This window comes from Equus przewalskii, chromosome 8, assembly GCF_037783145.1.
Source record: "Equus przewalskii isolate Varuska chromosome 8, EquPr2, whole genome shotgun sequence".
NCBI lineage: Eukaryota > Metazoa > Chordata > Mammalia > Perissodactyla > Equidae > Equus > Equus przewalskii.
Window position 1 is genome coordinate 25,339,734 of NC_091838.1, and position 27,586 is coordinate 25,367,319.

Here is a 27,586-nt window from a genome sequence, read left to right on the forward strand (position 1 = left end):
TTCATAATCACTGTTTCTTTCCATGATAATCTGTTCTGCTTCTCCTTTTAATCACCCTTCTTGTTTTCTGCTTCTTGAGGAAAGTGCATTTATTATTTTGAGATGCCAACTGCTGCTAAAGATCTCTTGAGATTGAGAATTCTACATTTTTTAAAAAAAAATACTGGTTGGAAATGAGAAAGTCCTGATTGGTATGCCTATTGAGTCCTATAAATCCTGTAAATTGAAATCAGGCCCACTGTTTCTGGTCAGAAATATCAAATTGGTACAACCTTAAAAGTCCTAAGAAATGAAAATTTTAACCAGGGTTTTATTTAAAAATAGATATCTGGCTTCTGCATAAATTGGAAAACACAGGCAGTTAGGAAGCCACCCTGCCCGCTCCCCAATTACTGAAACCGTTTGTGTGTAGTCTTCACTAAACTTTTCTTTGAAATCAAGTTTTCCTTTTGGATTTTGGTGTTAGTTTAAAATTTGAAATTGAAGAACAAATGGTATAAACTAAATTGAGCATGAACCATTCAAAAATCCTAAAAACTGGTTTTAGGAGCCAGCCCTGTGGCATAGTGGTTAGGTTCATGCACTCCACTTAGGTCACTCAGGGTTCACAGGTTCGAATCCCAGGCGCAGACCTGTACAACTCATCAGGCCCTGCTGTGGCTGCATCCCGCATACAAAACAGGGGAAGATTGCCACAGATGTTTGCTCAGAGCCAATCTTCCTCATCAAAAAAAAAAAAAAAAAAAAAAATCCTAAAAGCTTGTTTTAAAAAATAGATCAAGGTAGGTGCTGGTGCCATGGCCTAGTGGTTAAGTTCAGCATGCTCTGCATCGGCAGCCAGGTTTGTTTCCCAGGCACAGACCTACACCACTTGTTGGCAGCCATGCTGTGGCAGCAACCCACATACAAAATAGAGGAAGACTGGCATAGATATTAGCTCAGGGAGAATCTTTCTGAAGCAAAAAGAGGAAGATTGGCACAGATGTTAGGTCAGGGCCAATCTTCCTCAGTAAAAAAAAAAACAAGGCAAAAACTACAAATCACATCAAATTCATCTGTCACTTTTATAATCCAATCATCATTCCCAGAGCTATAATTAAATATGCCAACATAGCCTTCATATAGAATTGACATCCAGCCCTCTGTGGAATTTGAGTCTACAGTTGGCAAGGCAGGGTGGAGGGGAGGCAGAAAGAGAAATCAAATATACATTGTCCCAAATTCATTTTTATTATTATAATTACAGATAGGATTTCTGAGAGCTGACAATAGCAACCTCAATATATTACCTTACCTCATCTTTAATTTTAGAAAATTCGTAGTGCTTTTACCGGCATCATCTTCATTTTCAGGTGAGGAAACTGAGGCTTGGCAGAGTGAGGTAATGTGCCTATAACATCAGAGGTGGAATTCAAACCCACATCTGTACAGAAATCAGAGCCTGGGTTCTTAAATGGTAGGCCTGCCGCCTCTCTTAACCATTCTTGCAGAGTATTAGCGGTTTCATATTAGAAAACCTGTCTCTCCTAAGAATTTGGTGGTCTTTCCATGCTAGTTAGTTAGTTCTAAGATTCCAATGGTCCTGAAGAGCGAAGGGACTCGTCTCCTCACTGAAGCCTTCCTTAGTCCCTAAGCCAAGGATACTGATAAAGCTCTGATGACTGACCGACCTATGTCCCACAGACCAGCTGTTGACTCACCAGGGAAGAAGACTGGGGAAAAGCTCCCTTCCACCATCTTGCCTCGTCTCCAGCAGTGTTTGTGACCAACGAGTGATAGTGATAGGGTCAAATTTCCGCTGCTGTTTCCATCAGACATCACTCACGATCAAAGGGACACTCTTGGGTGTACTTGCATTTTAACGAACCACTAGTGTTTTCGGAAAGAATTGATGGTTTGAGGGACACAACCTTCACTGTGTGGGTTGACTCCCACCTACAGGTGCCTCCTGGCTGAGGGCCCGCGTTCTGCCCGCCGTGATGTAGTGCAGGCCTGTTTCTTCTCGGGAGGAAGAATATGGAAGACACAGTCCCCTCGCCGGGTTGAGGGCTAGAGCTCTGTCCAGGAAGGACACCTTTTTTCTAACTATCCACTCAGAGATGGTTCCTTTTTCTATTTATATGACCACCTTGGAGGAGCCGGCTGTGACCCTGAGTTGTCTTCAAACATTTCAGAATTACATAAGGCCACATGTGAAAACTCAAGAGATTTGTCTTTCCATATAGAATCTGAACTGAATAGCAAGAAATAGAACAGATTACATTGGACAAGTGATTCATCAATCTTTAAGTCAGTTCTATTAGTGTATCTCAAAAAGTGTTCTTACCGAGATGGTAGGACCTGATTTCAATTTACGTTAATAATTGGAAGACAAAATGACAGGAACCCAAAATGGAGAGTCAATAGCTGAAAGACTGCATGTGGTGACGAAAATCACTTTTAAAAATGCCTCAACCATGGTGGGGAGTGAATAAAATAATTCTTGAATGGACAAATGAACAAAGGAGCAAATAAAAAAATGAGTAGTAAAAGTCTTTAAAGATTAGAAGAAATTATAGGGTAGTTTGTAGAATCTCAATTCGTTGGAAGTGTTTTAAAATTTCATTTATTCAAAAAAAATAAAGATTTATTGAACCCCTAACATGTGCCAGGCACTGTCCAGGCTCTGGAAATTGAATGATCAGTGAGAACGGGTAATGAACTCTCTGCCCCATGGAGCTTCCATCAGAGTTGGGGGGTAGCAGGTGGTAATAAGATAAACAAATTATTAAGATCCCATGGAAAGAAAAAGAAACAGAAGGAAAAACTGCAGAGTGTGTGGAGGAATAGCAGAGCCTTAGGTTGGAATACACAAGGAAGGCCCCCACCTAGGGCTGGCACATACTCCTGAAGCATGAGAAGAGGAGGCAGCCTTTAAAAATCAGAAGGTGGGAAGGGTATGTGGGGAATACAGCAGAGCAGCAAGGAAAAGAGGCTCTGGGCTGAAAAGACCAAGCTGGGGAGGATTGGGGCTTGGCCAGGACATGGAAAGGAAGCCAGTGGGGAGCATGGTGGCTAAGGCGAGTATGATGGGGGATGAGGTCAGATTCATGGGTAGGTCACTGGAGTAGGATCCTCCAGCTTAAGAGACTGGCAGCCCCAACAAGTTGATAATCCTAAAATCAGCATCAAAAGAGTCCACCACCCCTGTTGTCACTGAATATACTCCAATCACAACAGTCTATGGGGGCCAATGTTCAAGTCCTCAAAGTTGGTCTTCAGCTGGTGATGGCAGAGCCGGTTTGTGGATGAACCTGTCTGGTTCATCCTGCAAAGCACCTTTGTCCTGAAGATGTTTGCTTCCTGGGTATGGGGGCCACGTTCACGTAGTCAAACACCAAAAGCAAGAAAAAGAGAGAAAGACAAAGAGTTAATGGCTATCATATTTTCAAAATAACGTCTCATCTTTCAGTATTACTTTAGATATTTTATTATCCTTATGAAAATGAATGTATCCTACAAAAATGATTGCATAGTCCACCAGGAATAATAGTTTCATTTTTTTCTGGAATAATATTTTATGCACTAAACCCCCAGACCTGATCTTTTTGCTCCAGGTTTCTTCCCTTTTTTTCTGTTCACTAGATTGTCGAATGAGGTCAAGAGAAAAAAAATCATTAATATCTGTCAACTTCCTTTATAACCTTAAGAAAAAATCTTTCTATGATATCACACAGACAGATTTTCAATTTCCTTGTGTAATAAACAGCTGCTTTAGGATTTGGGTGTAATTTAAAGGTTTAAAAAAATCACATTGAGATTGATGAATAAATCAGTTGTGAAGACAAAAACATTGATGCCTGTTGAAAATACCTCTCCGGACAGGCAGGAAATGAAATTAGTTCCCAGTAAAGTGTGGCTATGAGGGTCACTGTTGCAGGCTTCCTAGGACTTGCTATGGTGGCACAACAGAACTGCTAAGGCTACAGAAATCTAATTAAAGAGCAAATGTCCCTTCTGACATCAAATTAATCTTTATCACGTTTCCTATTTTTATTTCAATCTGGCACCAGAAAATGAAATTTAAAATTCCAGGCATGCTGCAAAACAGTTGGTGATTTTTCTCTTGAGCATTAAAATGCAAAATATTCAGTCTTGTTTCATCAGACTGCTAAGCCAATATTTTTTAAAAATGTATATCGTCATTATTGTTTCACATTTACATCAATAAAAATGTACTTGGCTCTAGGTTTGACCTTGACCTCTCTTTAGATAGTATTCAGAAGAATGTTTCATTTTCTAAATTGAAAGCAAGCAAAATAAGGTGCGCTCAGGCTTTGTTTATATTTTTCTTTGCCCTTCATTATTTTAATATTAATGATCTTAAATTTAGGCATTGAAGTTGGCTGAATTTTAAATCTTTGATCTTTGTAGATCACACCTAATTTTGGTTTTTTAAACTGAAGTTACCCTTTTAATCTTAAACTAATAACTTAAAAATTAATATTCTCCTGATATCCTCTCACCCCCCCGTGAAGGAACTATTTTCATTGGATGGAAAAAAATTGATGATGGTTTCTGTTGTTGATTGGGTGGGGTTGGGTGGAAGCGGTTGGTTTGTTTTATTTATTTTTTGCTTTCTCACATGTTTCCATACCTTCAACTAACTCAAGATTTTTTCTCCTACTCTATTTTGAGACTTGTTACATTAGGTTCTGTTTTGTCGATTGTGCAAAAATCCAATATGGAGAACTTTACCTTAAAAAGATAGGAAAGGCCTGGCATTTACACATTTACACTCCCTGTGCCTTTCCAACAGTAGCATCAGAGAGTCTGTGTTAAACTTTATTTATTGGAAAACATGATTTATTGAGCCACTACTATGGGCTAGGCCCTGAGACTACCCAATAAGCAGTGCAAACACTCTGATCTCAGGTCCACATGGCAGCCCTGTGACAGGGGCGCAAGGGGGAGGCAACACCAGGCTCCTCTCTGGAGAAACTTGTTCTTGCTGTTTGCCCAGCATCACACTAGACAGTAGGGAAAGAATTCAAGACAGCTGGACAGCAAGCCCCCTACAGACAATATTGTAGGACCATAATGAAATGGATACAGGTCCAAATGGATACAGGACGGAGATAGCGGATGGTCTGGAGAACCAAACAGCCCGCATACCTCTTACTTTCACCTTCCTGTTTCGGAAAATGTTAACAATAGGTGTTTTTAAGTCTTTACCCAAGGGACACTCAAATGTGAATAAAAGTCTAAAGAAATATCCTTAATTAAAAACCAATCTTCTGATCATTCCGCTAAGTTGAAAAAAAAAAGCTAACAACTCAACTATTATTACGCCTTCAAAGCTCCCTACAGGTAGAGAATGGTTCGTTATCAAATCTCTCGATTTTTCAGTGGTTAAAAACCACGTATGGAATCTGCTGAAGAAACAGACAACTGCCAGATTAATTAAGTTGCTTTTTTGGTCATTTTCAGCAAAGCTTGCCTATGCAGTTCTTGAATTCACTAGATAAGCTAAAAATAAATCTTAGTGTACAATGTTTTTTGTTTACCAGATCTAACTATATACTTCAGAGATTCCATCCTTGAATTTTTAATAACTTTACAGGGATTAAAAGTCAACACTTCACCATGCCACTGTATTAAAAGAATCTTCCTGAAGGCTGATTATTATTTGCCAGTTAATTCACTTTTCAATTAAAAAATATTTGCTCTATCTTACACTTTTCCTTCTGTGTTTTCCAATGGCAGGTTGTTTTGAATCGCTTTCCTTGTATTAGTCCAACAACTGTTTAAAAGCTTTGGCTGAAATTTTTTAGCTGAGAAAGAAGTACAAATAAAGGAAGAAGCAGATGGTCCTTTTGTGATTGAATGAAGAAAAAGGGTTTTGAGAACAATATGTGAATAGGTGTAGTCTAATAAAACACTCAGCCACCTGCTGCCTGAATCCTTCAAAAAAGATTCTGTTGCATATTCTGGGGATTAACTATTAATGTATCCTTAGATTTGATAGAAAACATAAACTTTGAGGGGTTTAAGTCCTTTTCTCTTTGTTTTGGTTGAGTTGGCTTCTCTATATTTTAAATTGTTTCTCAATTCAATTTATCTGCTCAAGGGTATAATGAAAGGTTTTCTAATCATGGATGAATGAAGGAAAGGTAGGGAATGGGGTTGTGGGCACTTTGTTTTAAGTTTTCTGGGCTCTTCCCTTGAACTTGTCCTTGCAGACACAAGCAAGAAGGCAGTAGTGTGTTTGCAAACAATGGATAAATATTTAGGTCCTTTTCTTCTTAAAAAGGCAATTTGATCCTTATTTGTGGACTCGCTTTCCCTTTCAGGGATTTACTCTTCAACCTGAATATCAGACTATAATCAATCCTACATCTACAGCCGCACAAGCGGTCACCCAAGCAATGGAGTATGTGCGTTCCGGGTGCAGAAATCCTCCCGCCCAGCCCGTGGACTGGAATAACGACTACTGCAGTAGTGGGTAAGCGGCCGCTGACCGCCACCTGGTGGTGGACAGCTCTCATAGCATGCATGTCGTGCCCTGCTTTCTAGCCGTTGGAAACGATCCGTCTTTTCTTTCTGCTTTCTAAAAGATGATCTGGAAAGGTTCCACGTTTGTGGAAGCAGAAGCCACCGCTCCAAGAAATTTTTAAGCAGTCTTCTAGCCGTCCCAAGAATAAATGCCTTTAGACCCCTGTTCGCTTTCATTGTGCACTTCCCCAGTGCATACCTCCACCCCTCAAGCTGGAGCAGATAAACGTGCGTCCGCGGGGTCACCTGTAGCACGCGTCTTATAACAAGGCGTTGTCTGTTTTCTCTTTTCACAGGGGCATGCAGAGGGACAAAGCACTGTACCTTACCTGAAAATCTGAACACCTCCTCTTTCCACTGAGGAATTCAGGGAAGTCTTTTCACCGTGGATTGCTTTGTGCAGACAAGGCAGTTCTCCATTTTATTAGAAAATACAAGTTGCTAAGCACTTAGGACCATTTGAGCTTGTGGGTTACCCACTCTGGAAGAAATAGTCATGCTTCTTTATTATTTTTTTAATCCTTTATGGACGTTGTTTTTCTTCTTCCCTGAAGGAAATTTGGACCATTCAGATTTTATGTTGGTTTTTTGCTGTGAAGTGCTGCGCTATAGTACCTGCCTTAGCAACTGTAGATGTCTCGGATAAAAGTCCTGGATTTTCCATTGGTTTTCATAATGGGTGTTTATATGAAACTACTAAAGACTTTTTAAATGGCTTGATGTAGCAGTCATAGCAAGTTTGTAAATAGCATCTATGTCACACTCTCCTAGAGTATAAAATGTGAATGTTTTTGTAGCTAAATTGTAATTTGAAACTGGCTCATTCCAGTTTATTGATTTCACAATAGGGGTTCAATTGGCAAACATTCATATTTTTACTTCATTTTTAAAACAACTGATTAATAGTTCTATATTTTCAAAATGTTTGGAAAAAAAAGTATTCCCAAATGATTTTAATTTAAAAACAAATTGGCTTTGTCTCATTGATCAGACAAAAAGGAACTAGTGGAAGGGAAGCGCAAACACATTTATTTTGTACTGCAGAAAAATTGCTTTTTTGTATCACTTTTTTGTGTAATGGTTAGTAAATGTCATTCAAGTCCTTTTATGTATAAAACTGCCAAATGCTTACCTGATATTTTATTAGATGCAGAAACAGATTGGGAACAGCTAAATTATAACCTTTACATATGGCTCTGTATTATTGTTTCTTCATACTGTGTCTGTATTTAATCTTTTTTTATGGAACCTGTTGCGCCTATTTATGAAATAATAAATATAGGTGTTTGTAAGTAAATTTGTTAGTATTTGAAAGAGATTTCTTTGATGTTTTAACTTTTGCTGGCAAAAAAAAAAGTTCACGCTTGGTGTGAAGACTTTATTATTTAGTTTTTACAGTGACATGAATAAAGCCAAACCTACTTTTCACTTAGCAGCAAATTAAAGTAACCAATCCTTATTTCTACATGTTTTTGGTTGATGCAAACAAAAAACTATGATATTTAAGAATTTTCTTTCTTCATCCAATATAACAGAGAATTGCCCTAAAAATCACACGAGCTCCAAGACTAAACAAACAGATGGGTTCTTTATCTGAAAAGGGTTGCTTCTTGGTTTTCAGCTGGCTTTAGTCAATTCTGTGAACGCCCCTCCTCCAAAAAAAGCAAAATTGAAGTCTAATCCACCAAATTTCCTCAAGGTGCATGCTTTTCAAAAAATCCAGAAAACATTTAGAAATTAAACCAGAGGTGGGGGAAGGAAAGGGGAAGATAATGTCAAGAATCTGTCTAAAAATGAAAGGTGAGTAAGCAGACAGCAACAAAGAAAGAGAAGCCACTCCAACTGTGAAAGCTGTTGCTAGACATGCAGATCTTGCTGTCTTTTGTGCCTCTGCAAGCTCCTTCTCTTTCCAGAATTCCTGGGTCTTCCAAGAGTATTCTGAGGGTACTAGAGATTTGCTAGGGAACCAAAAGCATTGAGAATCTGGCCGAAGGGTTGCATAGCTTTTATGTCAGAAAGAGCTGGCAAATTACTCCCCTACAGGGGATTGTATCAAGAAAGCTAGTCTGGTTGGAAATCAAGAGAATGGCTGATGTCTCTTCCACGGAATGTGTGAAATAAACGGAGATTTAACTAAATACAAATATATGCCTTGTGTAATCCGGTCAGAATTAAAAAGACAAAAGGTATGCTTGCTTTGGAATGATTTTAGGCATTGTACAACCTCAGATCACTTGAGCATGTAATAACTAATAAATAATGCAGATCCAGTGTGATTATTAAAATGACTGTAGCTGAGAGCTCTAATTTTCCTGTCTTGAACTGTATAAGAACTCATGTGATTAAGTTCACAGTTTATTGTTTGTCTGTTTAGTATTTTAGAAATATACCAGCACTACTAATTACCTAATGTCTTTTATTTATTATATTATGATAAAGTAAAATCTTCACTTGCATGAAGTCTAAACTGAGAGGGTAATTACCGGGTGAGGACAGCCAGCTGTGACTTTGACGGGCGGTTTGTACAGGAAAGTACAGTGTTGTTTACAGCTTTTCTAGAGCAGGTGTGCAGCCAGGATAGAGAGGGTGTTGAAACTTGATACCAAAAAACAGTCAAAAACAAATGTAAATAAAAGAAAATACATCTTAACTAAAACTTCGTGCCATGCATGACCATATTCTATTTGGATATCCATCAGTCTCTAAAGGACAGAGCCGGTCAGAGGAGAAAGCCCAGATTTCATGGCAGAAGTGATGGGGCCCAGTGCAGATTAATGGCTGCCACGGCCACAGACGTTCTTTCCTGAAACGCTGAGAAGGCCCCCTCCTCAGCCTGAGCTCTAGTATGGTGAAGTGTTGCCTGAGGAATCCTCTTCCTTTAAGGAAGCTAGAATCCGGCCTGGGCACAGCACCTTGTAGCTTGTAACTGGAAGAAACAGTAATGATGTACATGCAGTCCCCTGCCGTAGCACTCCACAGGATCCCTGGACCTCGAATAAAGACATACTGGGAGATTCAGCAGTAATTCTGGACATAAAATATCTTTACCAACACGCCAAAGTCAAAATTAGAACTAATCAGAAAAGGCGAAACGTGTGACAGCAGGTAGAGGGTTGAGTTGCGTCTTGAGTACACAAGAAAGAATAAGCCAAAATCCCAATTCCCATTCAAATGTAAATGAGTTGACAATGGAAAATTAGTCAAGTAATGACTTCCAGTTAATCAAATTAGTGGACATAGCTCAGGATGAAAGTTCGTCTCTGTGGCTGTCCTCATTTTGTTGCCTTAAAGAGGAAGACCCCCATCCGAATGGGACGTGAGTGGTCCATGGAGGGCCAGGACTACAAAGTGTAACAGTGTGTCCTGGCTCAGATTCATTACCAAGAAATTTTTTAAATTTACGAATTCAAAATATAAAATAAGCATGTCAACAGCCAGTTTCCTTTTTTCGTGACCTTTTGCAAAAGAGATGCCCACTCATTTGAAAGGTAATTAGATTGAGCTATACAAAATTGCCAATATTTGACCTTTTTGCTTACAAAAATGGCAATTTCATATGGTCCCACCTAAAATGTTTGGGAACTACAGATAGTGGGGTATGGGCTACAACTTTACGCATAATTTCAAATGGAGTTAGAAGTTCTTTACAAAGTCCCAGGAGAAAATACTCAAAGAAGTAATCAGTTATGTTTGTTTATAAGGTGCCCCATTCTTCAAATCAGTCCCAGTTAGCTTCATTGAATTAAAGAATGTTTTAAGTTACCAGATTCCAGTAAATTTCAATAAACATCCTTATTTCTTTGTTATAGTAAACTGTTTTATGTGGGAATTTGTAATAAATAAGTTGTCTGCTGGAACATGAAAGTTTTTGTTACACACAGATGTTCTCTTAATGTTTATTTGTTGAAAGGGGGCTTGATCTGCGTTTTCTTATTCCATTCATAAGTCTCATTTTCATGTAATGATAGAAACACAGAGAAATTCATCTCTTGCTGATGATTGAACATTGAAATAGTGGCAAAGCAAGGTATAGAATTCACATCATAAGTTTAACCCCCAAATATTTATTACACTGAGTCATCTAATGTGTGAATTCATGTGTCACACAACAGCAAAGCTCTCTTTGTTTCCCTAAATTAGAATAATTTCTTTACCTCCAAAGCAACTTGGAATGTCACAGCACATAGTAGGTGCACAAGAAATGCAATCATGTTTGGAAAGATCAGTGAAACATCACAAATTATTCTCAACAGGAGTTGTATGATGTTTTCTTTTTATATATATTTTTTTATTTCCTGAGGAAGATTCACCTGAGCTAACATCTTTTGCCAATCTTCCTCTTTTTTTTTTTATGTTAGCTGCCACCACAGCATGGCCACTGACAGAGAAGTACTGTGGGTCCACACCCGGGAACTGAACCCAGGCTGCCGAAGCAGAGCACACCAAACTTAACCACTAGGCCACTGGGGCTGGCTCAGTATGATGTTTTCTTGATGATTTAAAAGCTCTTTAAACATAGAAGGGAATTAAATAGTGCAGGCAAGCATTAGGAGGTGAAGAAGAATGGAAATTTCTCATTAAGAAATCTAAGGTTACTAAAAGATTGAAAGAAAGAATTTCAAAATGACTTGTGCCATACTTTTCTGGTCTACATAATTGAACAAGAGTTTCTAGTTACAAAAGTAAAAAATATAATACACCACTAGTCACATCAAGAAAATAAGAAGCAAGGGAGAAAAAAGGTGCTAGACGAGTAGGAGTGTTGAGCGCAAGAAAGAAATTTCAGGAGACAAGTGTATGGAATGCTAAATTAAAACATTGACGACCAGGATGCTGAAATTTTTTTTTTTCTAATTACCAAGTGTTAGTATGACTTGATGAAATAAATAAAAGACCATATTTCCTGGACTTTACCTAAACTACACCAGGATAAGAGGAAATGGTCCTATTTTTTAAGATTCTCAAAGGAAATTTCCCTAGGTTTATTTGGAACCAGGTTCCAGGCTGGAAGAGCCTTCCCTTATAGACAAGTTTCCAGATCCTTACACAAGACTATTGCTTGGAGAAAGGGCATGTGGAGCTTCCTGACATCACCACTCATGAAGGAGGAAGGCTGGAACTGCGGGAGGAAGGGGTGACTTCCCAACCAACACACACACACTTGGCAATACACGTGTATACAGAGACATTAGACTTTGCTATCTCTTTTCTTACTCAGTCAACGTCTTGTCATTTGTATCCAGAACCAGCTTACGTTGTAGTAGGTAAGTGAAGACTGAGTTCTTGTTCCAGGACCAGGAGACAACTGAGCACGACGATGCGTTATATTTCAGCCCTGGTCAGAATGGTGCCTCATTAAAGGTGCCCACCAGCACTAATCCTACAACTGTCATCATTTCACATTTTATTAACAGCTTGCTAGCAAGGACATCTGAAAGCGAAATTTCATTCACACTGACATGAGGACAGAAAAAAAGATAGCGACTGGAAAATAGAATGGAAAGACTTACAATTCTACAGAAAAACAATCATTCTAAAGAAAGAGCATGAACTAAACTACAGTGTTTTAAAGGCTGCAGCATCCCTGTTTGACAATTGTGTGTTTACAATAAGCCTAAACATAATTGCCCTGATGGGCTGTCAGGGAAAAGATTAATTTGGCAAAGATTAGTATTGACTTGCTGTTTATTAAGGCTTTTAAACAGCTGTATCTGGCAGCATTCCTGTAAGTGCCTGTCATATCTGAAAATCAGCCTCACACCCTGGTGCTCGCCAGCTGTTACTAAACAATCTTCTACCACTTTGAACGTCTTTCTCCAGGCCAAACAGCAAGAGCAAACTATTGCCAAATGAGCCTTTTTCTCCTCCTGTCACTTTTTTTTTTTGGAGTGGGGGTGGGGAGCTTCTGAGTGCTGAAATGTCAGCTCGCGGCCGATGGCTTAGCTGATAAGAGGTGCCGGAAGTCAGGAGGTGGTTTGGGTGCTAGATGAATGCATTCCCCACATAGAGAGTGGTAACGCTGTTAGTCACCTCACACAGACAAAAAACCACAGCTTGCAACTGTTGTCGGCAAAAGGTTTTAAAGACAGTTAGAAAGTGGCGATCAAAGGCTTAGAGCCATCAGATTTCCAAAATTCATGTCTTGTTTCCTCCGACTGGCACATGCCCTATCAGCCATGCCACTGGGAAAAGACCCCACCGTGGGATGCTGAGGGAAATTCAGTAGTGGCCATTAATCCTTCTCTCATGAACTGAGGTTTCTTCCTAGGACTCTGAAAGAGGACAAGCCGCCTGGTAAAGCAGGCACCTCGCATTCTGATTCAGTAGAAACTGTAGAATAAGGCAGGTTTGGATGTTTTGAAGTCTCTGAGAGAGAGGGCAGATTGAGTTCTGTACTGGAATAAGACCCAGGAGTTTCAAAGCCAAGTACAGTCGTAAAGGAAATGGAAAGAACAACATTCCAATGTAGTTAAACATCAGGCTATAAAGGGCCCAGTGTTACGGTGAAGGTCACATTGGTCTTACCAATATGACTGCGTTTTGAGGATTAACCTCAACCTTTTCAAGTTGCATCAGGCTGGAATAGGTTGTCAGAGCAGATGCAAAAGGACATGGTCATCTCTTAACCCTTTCACTGCTGGCACTTTCCATTATGCTCCTGGGGGGGAGGGGGGGAAGACCTGGGAGCTAAGCTTTCTGGATGGACATTTAAAGTAGGTGTTTGTCAATGTTTAACCTCCAAATAACTTTGTTTTGAAGTCTTTGTTATTGATGCAGTCTGATATCTGACATTTGAATTGGGATCAAATCCCATTGAATTCCGAGGCATAGCCAAAGGAACCATACTACTCAGCCCTGAGAGTATGCCACTCCTCCACGGACATCCAGGAACTCTATCCCTAATCGTTTCCACAGTCCATGATGGTGGGTGAAAGGTAGATGAGAAATAATACTAATTCAGCACTTACAATTAAAGAAATGAAGTGACTCGCTATTAAGAAGAGAAGGCACAATGTGAGTTTCACTGAGCTCCACTGAACCCCACTGAGCTGGCCTCACTGCTCAGAGCTTTAATTCTTGGTCTTGCCAAAGCCTGGGCTATGGACAAAGGAGAATCTAGAAGGCAGAATTCACTTAAAAATTAATCTAGGACCGTAAGACACAGAATGTTCTAAGTCCTAAAATAGCCCTAGACTTATGGGTACTGTGGCCATTTTCTAGTGCAAAAGCTACCACCGTATGGACCTGCCCACTCGGAGAAATTAGGCCAAGTGCTGGACTGTGCAAGAATGTACCCTCTCTACTTGATCCAATGGATAGTACCTTAGACCTCACTCAAAAGGGACTGTTGCATCGCTGGAGTCAAAGCATATCTGTTGCTAATCAAATTAAATTCAGAGCATATAGCCTCAACTTTTTGTCCCTCCAAAAGTTAATATGATTTTCAATAGAATCCAAGAAAGGCCAGGGTGGGGGCACAGGGATTCCTTAGGTGTATTCTTATCATGCTCTGCAGGAGAACGTTCGGTAAACTTTGTCTTCTTGGCTTTATAAGTTTGGTTGCCTCTCATTGGCTTATAATTCTTTGATTACTGAAATGAGTAAACTGAGTGTGGGAGGTGAAGGAATATACTATTTCCAAGATTAAATCTGAAAAAGCCAATGAACTAAGTGAGGTGTCCCAATGATTTGTTGAGGATCCCACTGTGGTTACTCAAGAACCAAAGAGACTAATGAATGAAAGGGAGCTATTCCCATGGTGCGTGGTCTGTGGATCAAGTCCCTCCAGAAACCTAACATTATTGGTGTGATGCTCAAATATGTGGAAAGTGCACCATAAAAAAGTAGCTTGCACCAATCATCACTGCTAGATTTATCTTTGATCTGGTTTTATCCAGTTTCCCAGGCCCGAGGAAACCCTTTAGAATTCACCTCTTTGTAAACTGCAACCAAGTCTATGGAGCATTTTGTATTTTGTCTTGTTTTTGTTTTTTTATCAAAGTAGACCCACAGAAACTTAAATCTGGTCTTGGCAGGAGTTTCATACAAGAAGAAAGGAAGAACGATATATCTAAATGAAACTGTAATTTCCGGGTAATATTACAAAATATGTGTATCTACAAAGCCATTCTCACTGCTGAGTTGGGTCATTTTTAACACCTGGTTTCCAGATGTGGTTTTAGCAGACCAACACAACAGAAGTGACAGTCCTTTACTACACTAAGTCCCTGGGGGTGGTTTTAGAGTGGATTTTTCTTCTCTCTCTCTCTCATTCTCCTTCTCTCTCCTTTCTTACAAAGGAAAGAATCTGCTACTTTATATAACCTATCAGTTTCTTGAAATGATTCTGGTCTTGCGTTCCCAGAACATTCACCTTCAGCACATGGACAGCTGGGGGAGCCAGATTGCCTGCAGCCAGCACGAGTTGGCCTCCACTGTCACTTTGCTGATCACTTTGTTAATTCTCAGATAAACGGAGAGAAACCCCTTTTCTCTCTCTCCCCCTCTCCTTTCTAATGTAGAGCAATCAGAAGTCTCTAAGGACTTTTCCATATGACTTCCCATTTCACACCACAGATGGTTTAGATAAAAACTATTAGTTGCATTTATTCAAACAGCTTCATTTCACCAAAATGAGCCTATTTTTAGCGTTTTGCCTAAAGGTCTGTTTTCCCATTTTTTGTGGATGCAAAAGTTTTACTGATGTCTCAGGCTATAATCATCATCATTTCTGCCACCCAACAAGCTTTTGGACTAGGATGAAGTCGATGAGTCCTCTAAGAGGGAATTTACTTTTTTCAAAAGTGGCATTAGAATTGCTTTATAAATTTGATTTATTTGCTTTATAAATTTGATTTGTATGACTTTTCTTACAACCTTTGGGTGCTTGCATTTTTCCATGAGGTTAGTTTTGATCATTTCAATTTCAGCATAAGTACTGTATATGCCTGTCAAGTATAATGATGCCAGCTCTTTATCTTGGTTTGATCTTGATGTCATTATTTTGGAGAATTTTCATTTGGACAACACAGCATACTGAAAAAAAAAAAACTCTTCAGAATACATATTCAAAGAGAGAAACTGCCAGTAAAAAGTTCAAAACCTTACCCACTTTTGGTTGTCGTGCAGAGTCGATGCAAACTGCTTGCTAGATGTTACCGTTTGTTCCTGGGAATTAAAAAAAATTGTCTGCTCTTATTTAAGGGTTAAAATGGCAGGCAAAACTATGTAATAATCTACTCCAGTGACTCACAACAAGAGCTATATAGTGGTGTGAAAGTGTCACTATCTCAAAAAATAGCTGGTGTAGACTAACCAACTTGGCTTCCAGCTCCAATGTCCCCCCCGCCTCCCCCACTGATTCAGTAGCCCTCAAGACCTCCCATTCCTTCAGAGATTTCAAAGGCACCGACTACTGATGTTTCATAGGATCAAATTAGAGCATGTCAACATGCAAGCCTGACTTTCCTGACACTAGGTTTCCAATTAACCCTTTAAATATTTCTTCAACCCATCCAGATGTAGACATAACCATCCACCCCTAATGTGTGGACACAAGGTTACTTTCACTGGCTGCCCATAGTTGGAGACTAGAAGCCTATATGCATGAATCTTAAAGTGGTATAGAGGAATCATAAACTAATGCTGTATTTCTCAAACCCTAGTGTATTAAAAGTAGATTCCCAGGGTCCATTCCCAGATCATCTGATTTAGTTAATCTAGAGTGAGGTTCTAGTGTCTGCATTTTTATAGCTGTTCAAGAGATTTCGATGCAGGAATCCACAGACTAATCATACAAGGGGAGGTCAAGTCAATCTTGCCATCAAGGTTGAAGACTCAGATTCTCTGTTGCCAGTGCCTGGAGTTAATACTGACCTGGGGAGTCAGCTTCTGATAATGAAAACACATCCCACTAATATAACTCTAAATAATCTAACTGAAGCTCTTAAACAGTCTTACACAACAAGAACTCTAGGGGCAGGGAGACCGGGGCTGTACAGTGCTCACCAATGCCATCTTTCCCACCATCCTGAACCTGCAGGCTTTCATCCTCATCTTTGCGGCCTTATTTAGTATTCTAGGAAGGAAGAAAGAGGAAGAGCAAAGAGAAAAAGTGAAAAGAATCAATGCCTATCAGGAAACTTAAAACTTCCCAAGAAATCCCCACCAGATTTCCACTTATGTCTCATTGGCCAGAACTGTCCCACATGGTCATCCCTAGATGCTCACTGCCCCTTAAATAAAACCAGGGTTTTATTGGTAAAGAAGGCTGGAAAAATAGATAATTGTGATCAAATTAGCAGTGTCCACCACATCAACTTCCGTTCACTCAGCTGAAGCCTTTTCTGCTGAAACACTACTGATTTTGCTCCATATGCTTTATGTTCGGCATTCATCTTCCTTGACTTCTCTGCTGCTTTTAACAGTATTGAAACCCTCCCCCAACTCTCCCCCTTTGGTCTTACCTCTCCTGAATACTAAACCATAGTTCCCCTGGCCACAGACAGACAACTCTTTCCTGTTTCTCACAAGCACTTGACATTAAAAATTACCTAGACCAAATTCATGGCTTTCCAATAAAGACTTGTCCCTCTTCCCAAACTCCTTTTCTTGGAGAATGGCATCCTGACCTGATTAGCCTGCCAAACTAGGATTCTTCTTATCTTTTGCTCTTCCTTCCTTTCATTCCCTCACAAAGCCCGGACCATCTTTGTGTTTGACAACGGTAAATCCTGAAATTTCCTGACTGACTTTTCATCATTCTTCCCCAACTACTTTTGTTCAATCCCTCTACATTCGCCCCTGGAACGCCACCCGAACAACCTAAGTGGTCACCAAATTGACAGATAGCTGTTAGTTTCTTTTTCATAGCCCAGATTTAGTATTATAACACCTTCATTTTTTAAACTCTCATGCCTCCCCCATTGATTATAGATTACGATTCCGACAGCTGAGCCTGGCACACGCAACCACGCAAAATCTGGCACTGCTCTACCTCGCTACTGCTTCTCGATTTTCCTTCCAAGATTTTGAAATCTGGCCACCAAATTCCTTGCCTATTCCAACCCCACTAGACTACTAAGCTTTGCACTTGGCAATTATTCTTTCTGTTGTGGTCTCCTTTCTGGAGTCTTCTCAATAAAGCTAACATCCCTTTCCCAATATTTCCACAGCACTCTCTTCTACTTGTGGAAGAAAGTTTTTTAAAGTATTTGTTTAAGTGTTTATTTCCCTGAATAGATTGGGAGTTCTTTAGATCTGATTCTTTTTTTTTTTTTTGAGGAAGATTAGCCCTGATCCAACTACTGCCAGTCCTCCTCTTTTTGCTGAGGAAGCCTGGCCCTGAGCTAACATCCGTGCCCATCTTCCTCTACTTTATATGTGGGACACCCACCACAGCATGGCGTGCCAAGTGTGGCCACGTCCGCGCCCAGAATCTGAACCGGCGAACCCCAGGCCGCTGAGAAGCGGAACACGCGAACTTAAGCGCTGCGCCACTGGGCAGGCCCCAGGATCTGATTCATTTTTGTGATCATTCCAGCCCCTAGTACAGTGCCAGGTAAACATGTGCAATAAATGATTGTTGAATGAATGAATAGTGTATTTTATTCTTGAAGACAAAATCTCACAAGCACGTGCTGATTCCCTAGTCTAAGAGATATAGCAAACCATTATTCTATGGGAGTCCTTTCCCAAAAGCACTAGAGAAATCAAATTCCTTTTACAATCACAATCTCCTTCTAATGAGGCTGGGTCCTGTTAAAGGAGGGATATGTTTGGTTGGTTCTGTCCTACAGAATGCCATAATAGGATTGCATATGCAAGACGAATCAAGAACTGAGTTTAGGTGCAAGGGCTAGAAAGAGCTGAACTGCTTAACCCAAAACAGAATCTAGATAATTTTGAGTGACAGAGGATATTTTACACAAAAAAGAATGAGGAAGAGGAATTAAAAAGGAGGAAGTATTGGAATCAGCAGGTAACATGAGCCTATGGGCTCTGAGTGGGTGAAGCAGGCAGCGAATCCCCTTGTAGGCATAGCCCCTGAGGAAACTCTCACACGTGCGTTCAAGGAAAAATGAAAAGAATGTTCATTGCAACACTGTGAATGTGACAGCTAGGGCTGAAAACAACCTAAAGGTTCATTAGTAGGAAAATGGATAAATTGTGGAATATTCACACAATGGAACACCATGCAGCTCCTAAGACATGACATAGAGCTGCACGCATCAGGGTTGAATGAAAAAACAAGTGGAAGAATGTTATGTACAGTTTGATGTCAATTACGTAAAGTTAAAAACATTAACTACAATAATCTATACTGATTGAGGCTACGTACATAAGAAAAAGAAGTATAAAACTGGGCACGAGAATAATAAACACTCAGGTGATGGCAAAAGCTATCTACCAGAGGAGGGAAAGGAAAACGATCAGGGAGGGTCACACAAGACCCCTGACATTGTCCATAATGTTGTATTTCATTAAAAAGAAGTGTCAGAGGGGCCAGCCCGGTAGTGCAGCGGTTAAGTTCGTGCATTCCGCTTTGGAGGCCCGGGGTTCACTGGTTTGGATCCCGGGCAGGGACCTATGCACCGCTCATCAAACCATGCTGTGGCAGCCATCCCACATATAAAATAGAGGAAGACTGGCACAGATGCTAGCTCAGGGCTAACGTTCCTCAAAAAAAAAGTATCAGAAAAAGTATGGTGTAATGTTAAGATTCACTAAGTCTGGGTGGTGGGGACATTGGCCTTCATTATACTATTAGCTGTTCTGCCTCTATATTTAAATATTTCAAATTTTGAATTTTCTCACTTTTAATCCCAAATACTGGATAACTTAAGGACATTTTTAAGTCTAGGAACATTAAGTCTGAAATACTTAGCATTTTGAAATTAAACACTTTGCTCTTTCCCAATGCCTACCCCCACTAACATTCCCCTACAATTTTACAAAAATCTCCTACACACACAAGAATTTGTATGCATAATCTTTGTGGAATCAGGGAAAGGAGCTGAGTTCCACATCTATGTCAGCGCAATGGGAAAGAATGACAACCTGCATGAAGTGACAAGACCATCAAAAACCTCCCCAAATTCGGCAGATGCCAGAGCCTGCAGGTTGAGGTGCCCGTGAGCTGTGAGAACCATCCTCCGATCCACTGCCCGAGAGTCAAGGGGCACGGAAAGAGCTCCAGATCTCCACAGGACATGGGAAGGGGGCTTTGGGCAGATCCGACCAGGACTTCGGAACAAGAAAGTTTCAGACAATATATACATAGGCTATTGATATTACCATAATTAGATTCCCAAAATCTAAAGAGAGATTTAACAAATCTTTGGACAAATGTCTAAATATGGCTTTAACAATCAGAGCTTCCTTTTTTCCTTCTGTTTATTTCAATACAATATTACATATTTTTCCTCTCACATATTGTGGCTGAACTGAAGAATAAAGTGATAGGAAATTTTCCAGGTTATTATTTTCTATCCCAAGAAAAGTTGTACTGTGACTCCCATAGTCCTGGCTACATGCTTCCCAGCACATCTCGAGTGGGATAAAGGTTTATCTTCAAAATAACGTAAAAGAAGTATGTTAAGAAAGAAACCCATTACCAAAAGATGGGGCAGCCTCTAATAACCGGTTCAGAACTCTTTATACCATGATTACTTGGATATATTACTCTTTTTTCTCTGAGATGGCTTGTTCCAAAGCAAAGCACTTTGGGAAAGATAATTTGAAGTAATCATATCAAAACAGGTCAGTGAAATGTAAAGGCAATTTTGATTGCAACTAAGGCGCCCTACAGACAAACTCAGCCCATTGCTGGGTCTTTCCTAGAGCCCAAGGTTGGGAACAGAGAACGGGATGAGTGCAGAAGGAAGTCAACACGAATAAGATGAGAATGTCTATTTCACATACTATCTAGCACTTTGTTAAGAGCTGGAGGTTTTACAGTTTGTTTTTAAGCCTTGTCCAAACGTCTCTCTTCAAAATGGCCTCATGAGACTGAATGCATCCAAAAGAACGCATCGGAATGGGGAGCACCCACATTTCCTGGGTGCCTGGAAGGATAGTGAGGGGAGAAAGAAAAGGGAAGAAAAGTCCTGAATGAACCATTGAAGACAGAAAATTAGTAAATTGACAAAAAGTTGGATCAGGGAATGATAGCGACTGAAATATTTTAGATCGCCACAGGCCTGAGTGATCCCACTAAGAAATCTCCCAGAGATTTTTTTTCTGTATCGATGTCAAACTTAACCTGAGGAGCCTCCACTGTCTTCAAAGCTGCCAGGTAAGTAATCTAGGGGGAGAAGAGCAACAGTCAATTGATTCTGTTTCTTTTCTTCTTCTTTTTTTTTTCCTTTGGCGTTGTCCAATGCTTTCAATTCTTAAGTGAGCCGTTTATTTAATTGAAAACTCTATCTTCTGCAGCTGTACAGGAAAATGTTACATGGAAACCAAAATGATATCAAGTGTTTTTATCGAAGAGAAGCATTTTCTGCTCATTTCTGACCTCAGCCAAGAGGGTTACTAGCTGGCATTTGGGGAGGGTCTTCCTGGCCTTTGGCTTTTCTTGTGGTGTATTTGTTAGTTTTTAAATTGGGAACTTTTTAATTCTCTAATTTGCCTGTGTATTTTGATAAAAAGTGAAAGCTCAAAGGAGACTTTGCTGTTTTCACACACATAAAAGAGACCTCAGCTTCTCTCTCCATCTCTCTGCCTCTCTCACCCCGGTAAGTAAAAAAGTCACTTAGAAAAATAAATCTTTCTTTCCTCCTTCAACTGTGTGATGGCGAATCTCCTGAAAAGCAGGATTTCAAGGGTTTTTTTTTAATTAACGTCATTTTGACTCCTCAAATTATTCCGAACTAATTCTAACCAGAAAACTTCTTTGTGTATATTATTAATGGAAGGTGGGGGAATGCCATTTTTAATAAAAACAGAAATCGGTGCTTACTGCTAAGACAAGCCTGATCCCTTTTAGGTGACGTCTAAGGCAGGGTGTCATAATTCTTCCTATGAATAGATTTCTAAATGTTGGGTCAATCAACTAGTTGCTTTGAAGGATGAGTCATATTAAACTAATATTATGAAATTTTTTTTCTGAAGTCATACTCCATCATTGCTCTTAGAACTATCAAACCTAACGGGTTTGATAACACTTGGGGTTATTTGAGGGTGGGGGAATTTTTGAGATGTTTGTCTATGGCTTTAGTGTTATGACCTGTCTCGCCATGGGGCTGCCCAGCGCAGGACGCGGCTGACGCTAACTCATTTCTCACTATTCAGACACTCTCCAAATGCCAGCCTCACACCTAAAGCTGCCGTCAAGAAGGTGCCAACAGCCTTGAACCGGGAGAGCAATATAGGGTCTTCTCACTGGGAGCTGTGTTCACCGTGCTATTTCCTGGGAAAATACCAAGTATCTCAGCTGACAGAGGGTCGAACGTGAGTTTCAGAATCTAGACTACTAATCCACTCATCAGACGATATAGCTCAGTCATAAAAATCAGCACAGGGCCAAGAGCCCTAAGTCTAAAAAAGAACACAAGGGAGCCCCATTAACTGAATAAAAACTTACATCTCTCAGCCTTACGTCAGTGTTTCTATTGGGTCAGATTTTTGTGATCCTACGTGTTTGAGGAAAAACTTTTAGTGAAAAATATAGTCAGTGCTGGTTGCTCCTGGTCTGTGTTGTGGAGGAAGATAGAAGACTGTGGGCAGAGCCAAAGACACTGCTCAGTGGGACAGGACCATTCCAGGTTGTAGAGGCCACACGCAGTTGACAAGCTAGAACTTTCTAAGAGTATTTGCAAGGCATTGAAGGAAGCTTGTGAGATTTGGTGTCAAGAGGCTTGGACTCAAGAGCCAGATCACATATCATCTGAGTCAAGAAATTTGAGTGAGTGTAAAGGGAGTACTACTAACAATTCCACAAGAAGAACAGAATGAACGGGGACACTTGGAGCAAACCGGCATGCGGGAGCACCTCACTTCTAAACCACATAGACCATGGGCAAGTTGGTCTACCTCATAGAGCCTCTATTTCCTCATCCATAAACTCAAATTGAAAGAATTCCAACATCTCAGGGGTTGATAGCAAGCCCTATACCGACTTAAGCACCGCATATGTGAATTACATTCAGAAATGTGTCACTCAATAGCAGGATCTAGCCAACCATGGAACAGTTTGCAGACCTCTAGTTGTTACTTCACAGAACAACATGACAGCCCTCTAGAACTTGGTGGTTCTCGGCAGCCAAGGTCTCAGAGCCAAGGTTCCTCAGTGAGGTGTGTGTTTCCCTCGTCTAAAAACACATTTCACTCTCCAAGCTCCACAGAGTGATCACAAACGGCTCTTGGAGGGAAAGCACTTTTTTGTCATCATATGGCTACAAACACTCAGGCAGCCAGAGGCTGAGGACTCTTTGATCCTTAAGGCCGCACCCAGCCCTGGCAGAAGATTTTAAATCAAGGAAAATTTTTAAAAACTCATTTCAAAAGCGCCTCCTCTCACTAGCCTTTGGTCTGCCTCGGCGTACCTAGAAAGACCCATAAAATCCTGAGCATACCAGCACAGCACACCTGGGCAGATACAGATATTGATCATGTATATGTAGTAATAGATAGATGTACGATATAGGATGTGTATGTATATACACACACACTACACAAAGGAACTCTAACTCCCAAACTGAGCAAATACATTGGTAGGAAACAGAGACTCGCATGGGAAAGAGAGGCATCAGGTTTTCCAAAGATTTAAGAACAAAGTCACATAAGGAGCATGTAGTGGATTCCACAGTGTACCACCCAGATCTCTCCCTTCACGACTGAGGCACTCATCCTCCAGCCGCTGAGAGTGCTAAGTACTAGGCTCTCAATGAGTCCTTCTCTGGGGATTGCTCTCAGCCCAAGAATGCTGCCTTGCCCAAGCTCTTGGCTCCTCCCCAGGGGTAGCACACATCCACTGGCTGGCACACGTGGTTGTCTCACGCCTGGGCAACTCTGAAGGACCATCCAGCCCTACAGGCCCCAGGGGATCAGGACCAGCTGCAGTCTTTGTGGTGACTATGTCACAGTCCTCCCTCTGTCCAATCCTCCTTCCTTCATCTACCATAGGCGTCTATCCCCAGAGCCCTCCCCAACCATATGCTTGTACACAAAGCCCCATTCCAGGGTCTGTTTCCTAGGAAACCCAACCTAAGACAATGCATCGTTCCTTTTTTCGGTTTCTTGCAGGAAAGAGGAAGTATCAATAAATAAAAAGAAACTGTGTTAAAGATAATCCCTGAGATAAGCAAGGCAGGTCTCTCTCAGAAGTGAGCTGATGAGAAAGACACATTGCAGCCAATCTTCACCCGTGAGAGGCTCAAAGACACAGGCACAAGCAGCCGGCAGGATAAGGATTTGTATCTGAAAGGCCTTATCCTATCAACAGGCACAGAGTCATTTAATGGTTATTTTAATAAAGACATTTTTTATAACCACTTTTATATGTATAAACGCATATTTTTTTTAAAATCGCCTATTATTCCAATTATTTGACATTGCATTAATCACGTCTGAGAAAAACCTATCCAGTTATTATCACTCACCTGCTCAGCTGGGGGGACCTACCTGAACCTCAGGTAGTTCCAAGGAGAAAAGGTCCCTCTATGGAGGTCTGGGAGGAAAATAGGAAGATTTCATCGTATTTTGATAACGCAAACATCAGAGAACTATTTCTGTATTCCTGGAACCTAATTTCTGACGCATCTCTACCCTGCAGAGTTTCCTCCCAGCTCATTTCTTTGGCTGAGTGCTGCTGGGAAGGAAAATCCCTCTCATATTTGACCTTTCGTCTTTCTACACAGATCTGTATAAAGAGTCGTGCTGGAGGGTTTTCCCTCAGGCTTCTGATTGGACAAAAGTTTCACAGTTTGACAATAGGAATTCTCTAAAGCTGATCAGTCAGAAAGGTAGCCCTCTGGACAAGTCAAAAAGTACCCTTCAAGATATAGTTTCTTATCATCTACAAAGCCCTGTGAGCTCAAGGGCAGAAAGACACTGTAGAATAATGGATCCTGAGTCCACCTTTGAAATTGCTATATGCACATAAATCCTTCCTTTTAAATTATGAACTGTAATACGTTAGTAGTGAAATTGAAACTAGGTGAGTGAAATTCAAGGAACCAGAAATTATTACACAGGATTTGCAACACAGGATCCTGGTCTATCTTGAATATCTAAAGGGACTGTGAACAAGACCTAAACAGGAGAGGCGTTAGCACTGACCCCATGGATCTTGTTGCTGGCAGATGTCAAACCCTCCCTCACTCTCACAGGCCTGTACTGAGAATTCAACGGGAGCTGCGAAACCAATGTGTTCAAAAGCTGACCCCTTTGCCTCTCCCTAGCTGTTCAGAATGGCTGAGGATTTCTAGCTGCCCTCTAAGAGTAGTTTAGGAATTGACATCACTTGCTCCTGTGGTATTTAATCTTTTATTTGATTAATGGTATGAACACAAACTAACGGCTAAGAGAAGCAAAATGGAGGCCTCTCATCTTCATGGTTTGGCATATCCCCCAATCCATAGCTTTTATGTACCTAATGGAGGTTATAATGTACAGGTGTTTTCAGGAACAGCTCTCAGAAATGATATGCCAAAGAAATCTGAAATTCTGGAAACAGAAAAATCAAAGTGGCCACTCACAGCAAGCCTTCTCCTGCGTATCTGGCTTTCTCTCTCCAAACATACATATTGTTTCCTAAATTTCGCCACACTACAAATGGAGATCTTGAATCCTAAACTAACTGAAAGACTGTCGAAGGGACAGATGACTTTTGAGGAACAAATTCAACAAAATGGCCCAGAAGCTCCTGAGCAGTCTCAGTCAATGTTAGAGTCGCTGGAATTTGCCTCCTCCCTCCCCTCAGACAATGTGACACATCCTCAGACAGGTTTCTGTCATCAAAAATCAGGTGGATTCTTGGCGTGTCCGTCAAGAATAGAAGGCTCTGATCAGGTTCCGCCTGGCCTGGCAAGCCGATAGAAACAGGGAGAATGTCCTCCACAGAGAGGTCAATGCAACAGGAACTGGGTGTAATGCTCTGGTCCGTTATGGGACAGTAAGACAATTCCTGGAATACAAGCCAACACAAATTGAGACTCCTATTCTTATCTGCCTTTGGTTATATTAAAACTTGCTATTTCCATAACAATTTGAACTTTTTCAGAGTATTCCCATCTATCATTTCATTTCACTATAAGACAAATAGCACCAAAAGTGCAACATGACAAAGGATGTAAATCAAAATATCCATATGTGCATGCTGCTGAGAGAGGACCACTGGTGACCATGGGATGCTCACAGACCCTGTACACCCAGACCACAGTGCCAGTCACCTAACAGATCAAGACCTCTCCATCTCTCAGCAATGCCTGGTCCAAGCAGCTCATTTTCAGGTGACTTTTTAGTTTTGTGGGGCCAGATTATACTCCTGCTTTTGAAGGATTGTCAGGCTTCTGGTTTAAAGTCTCCAGAATTTTGTTAGATATCCCTTTCTTTTGCTGTTTGACTTCCACTTGAACCCTAGTCTCAAAGATAAACCAAAAATAAGGAAGGCAGAGGGAATTATGAAACAAAAATTTTAAAAGAACCGCATGAATTTTTCCTGATTACTCCCCCGACATTCTGTGGATTCCAGTAGCATCCCATTGCAAGCACAACTGATTTATTTTTTCAGTCACTTGACAGGTAGACACCATTTCACAAATTGCAGAAAGGAAATGCCTACAGATTGGTTCACATTGGCTTTGCATTCAAGTCAGAGTTTCTTAGTTCGTCGTGTCACACGGCCAAGATGGTAGCTCATGAAAGATTGACTATGACACTGTAATATAACCAGTGCTAATCTCATGGAAGAGGTAAAGTAAAAAAGCTAGATGCCATCAAGGAAAACAAAGCTGATAGAGGAGTGATTTGAAAGGCATAGATGCTCTACTCTGGAAAGTCGTCTTTGTACAAACTTATCACCTTCAGCAGCAAGACTTTCAACAACGTTGAGTTATCACATTAGAAGGACTCCATCCCATATTCTGAAAAGGACTGTTTTTGAAATCTCTGATCAGCATTAACTGAGTGGTTCGCAAGTAATTTCTAATTTATCATTTATTTTATCCTATGACTTTGAGTTAAAGTGATATCTTGATCTCAACATACTCACAATTTTAGCTTTGCAAATAGAAAGAGAGAGAGGGAAAAAGAAATGAGGACAAGGGGAGAGGGTTTCTTTGAGTAGTAAACTTGCTATGCCAGACGGGAGCTCTATACCTCAGGAGTGACATCACAGAAGCCATGGTGGGTAATGACGGGATGGGGGAAGAAGCCTCATGCTAAGTCATAATCCTGTCATCATGAAAGGAGTCAGCAAGAAAAGCATGAGAGCTCCTTGGGAACCCTGAGCATGTCATTTCAGAAACAAGGAAAACCCAAATATTCTCTGTCTTTCTTTTTCCTTCCTAAACCTGGAGAAATGATAGGTTTCCGAAGCTGATGGGGCTCAGTCCATATGTCTCTCAACAGGTTGAGCACAGCAAGATTCTGGTTACTCTCGGGGTCCGCACTGTCTCAGAGCTGCCTAAAATGTATGGCCAGAAATTAGAGGTAGAACAAAGAAAATTCCAGCAGGAGGTAGTTTTGTGTTCTAATGGTGAAAGCTCAAATGCCATTCAGTTGTACTTGCTCATACAAAATACACATCTCCTAAAGTGTGCCAGGGCAATCGAAAGCCAACAGATCCCTTGACTGGCCAAGGAAGAGAACCCCAGGAGTCACAGGAGAAAAATGTTTATGTAGAAAAACTCCAAATAGCGGGAATCTGTGGCTTCAACCATTTTTCAACTATCCTGCATAAAAAAGGAGAGTGATCTGAACAGCAGTAAAAGTAAAAGGAATGGTCCATTACGTTCCTAATTCAAGAATGACAAGGACTGGTGAGAGTGCCAGTCAGAAGGAAGAGGAGTGTGTTGACATCTTTTTTCCAACCTTCAGCCAGTGTTCA

At 40.6% G+C, this 27,586-nt stretch overlaps 1 protein-coding gene and 1 long non-coding RNA gene across 5 annotated transcripts in view; one reads left to right on the forward strand and one right to left on the reverse strand.

Annotated features, from left to right (window-relative positions):
• Nucleotides 1-7,831, forward strand: part of TOX (thymocyte selection associated high mobility group box) — a 290,420-nt gene extending 282,589 nt beyond the window's left edge. For all 4 annotated transcript variants that reach the window (XM_070630540.1, XM_070630541.1, XM_070630543.1 and 1 more), the window contains 2 exons: nt 6,333-6,484; nt 6,831-7,831. In XM_070630540.1, the coding sequence (XP_070486641.1) occupies nt 6,333-6,484; nt 6,831-6,867 (189 nt within the window). In that variant the 3' untranslated portion in view covers nt 6,868-7,831. The remainder of the gene's footprint in view (nt 1-6,332; nt 6,485-6,830) is intronic.
• A 7,519-nt stretch (nt 7,832-15,350) lies between these two features.
• LOC139085319 (uncharacterized) lies at nt 15,351-24,274 on the reverse strand. The gene is made up of 4 exons (XR_011543601.1): nt 24,138-24,274; nt 16,543-16,612; nt 15,647-15,702; nt 15,351-15,570 (listed from the first exon to the last, which is right to left on the reverse strand). It is a non-coding gene; the product is annotated as an uncharacterized lncRNA (long non-coding RNA).
• Between the last annotated feature and the right edge of the window lie 3,312 nt (nt 24,275-27,586).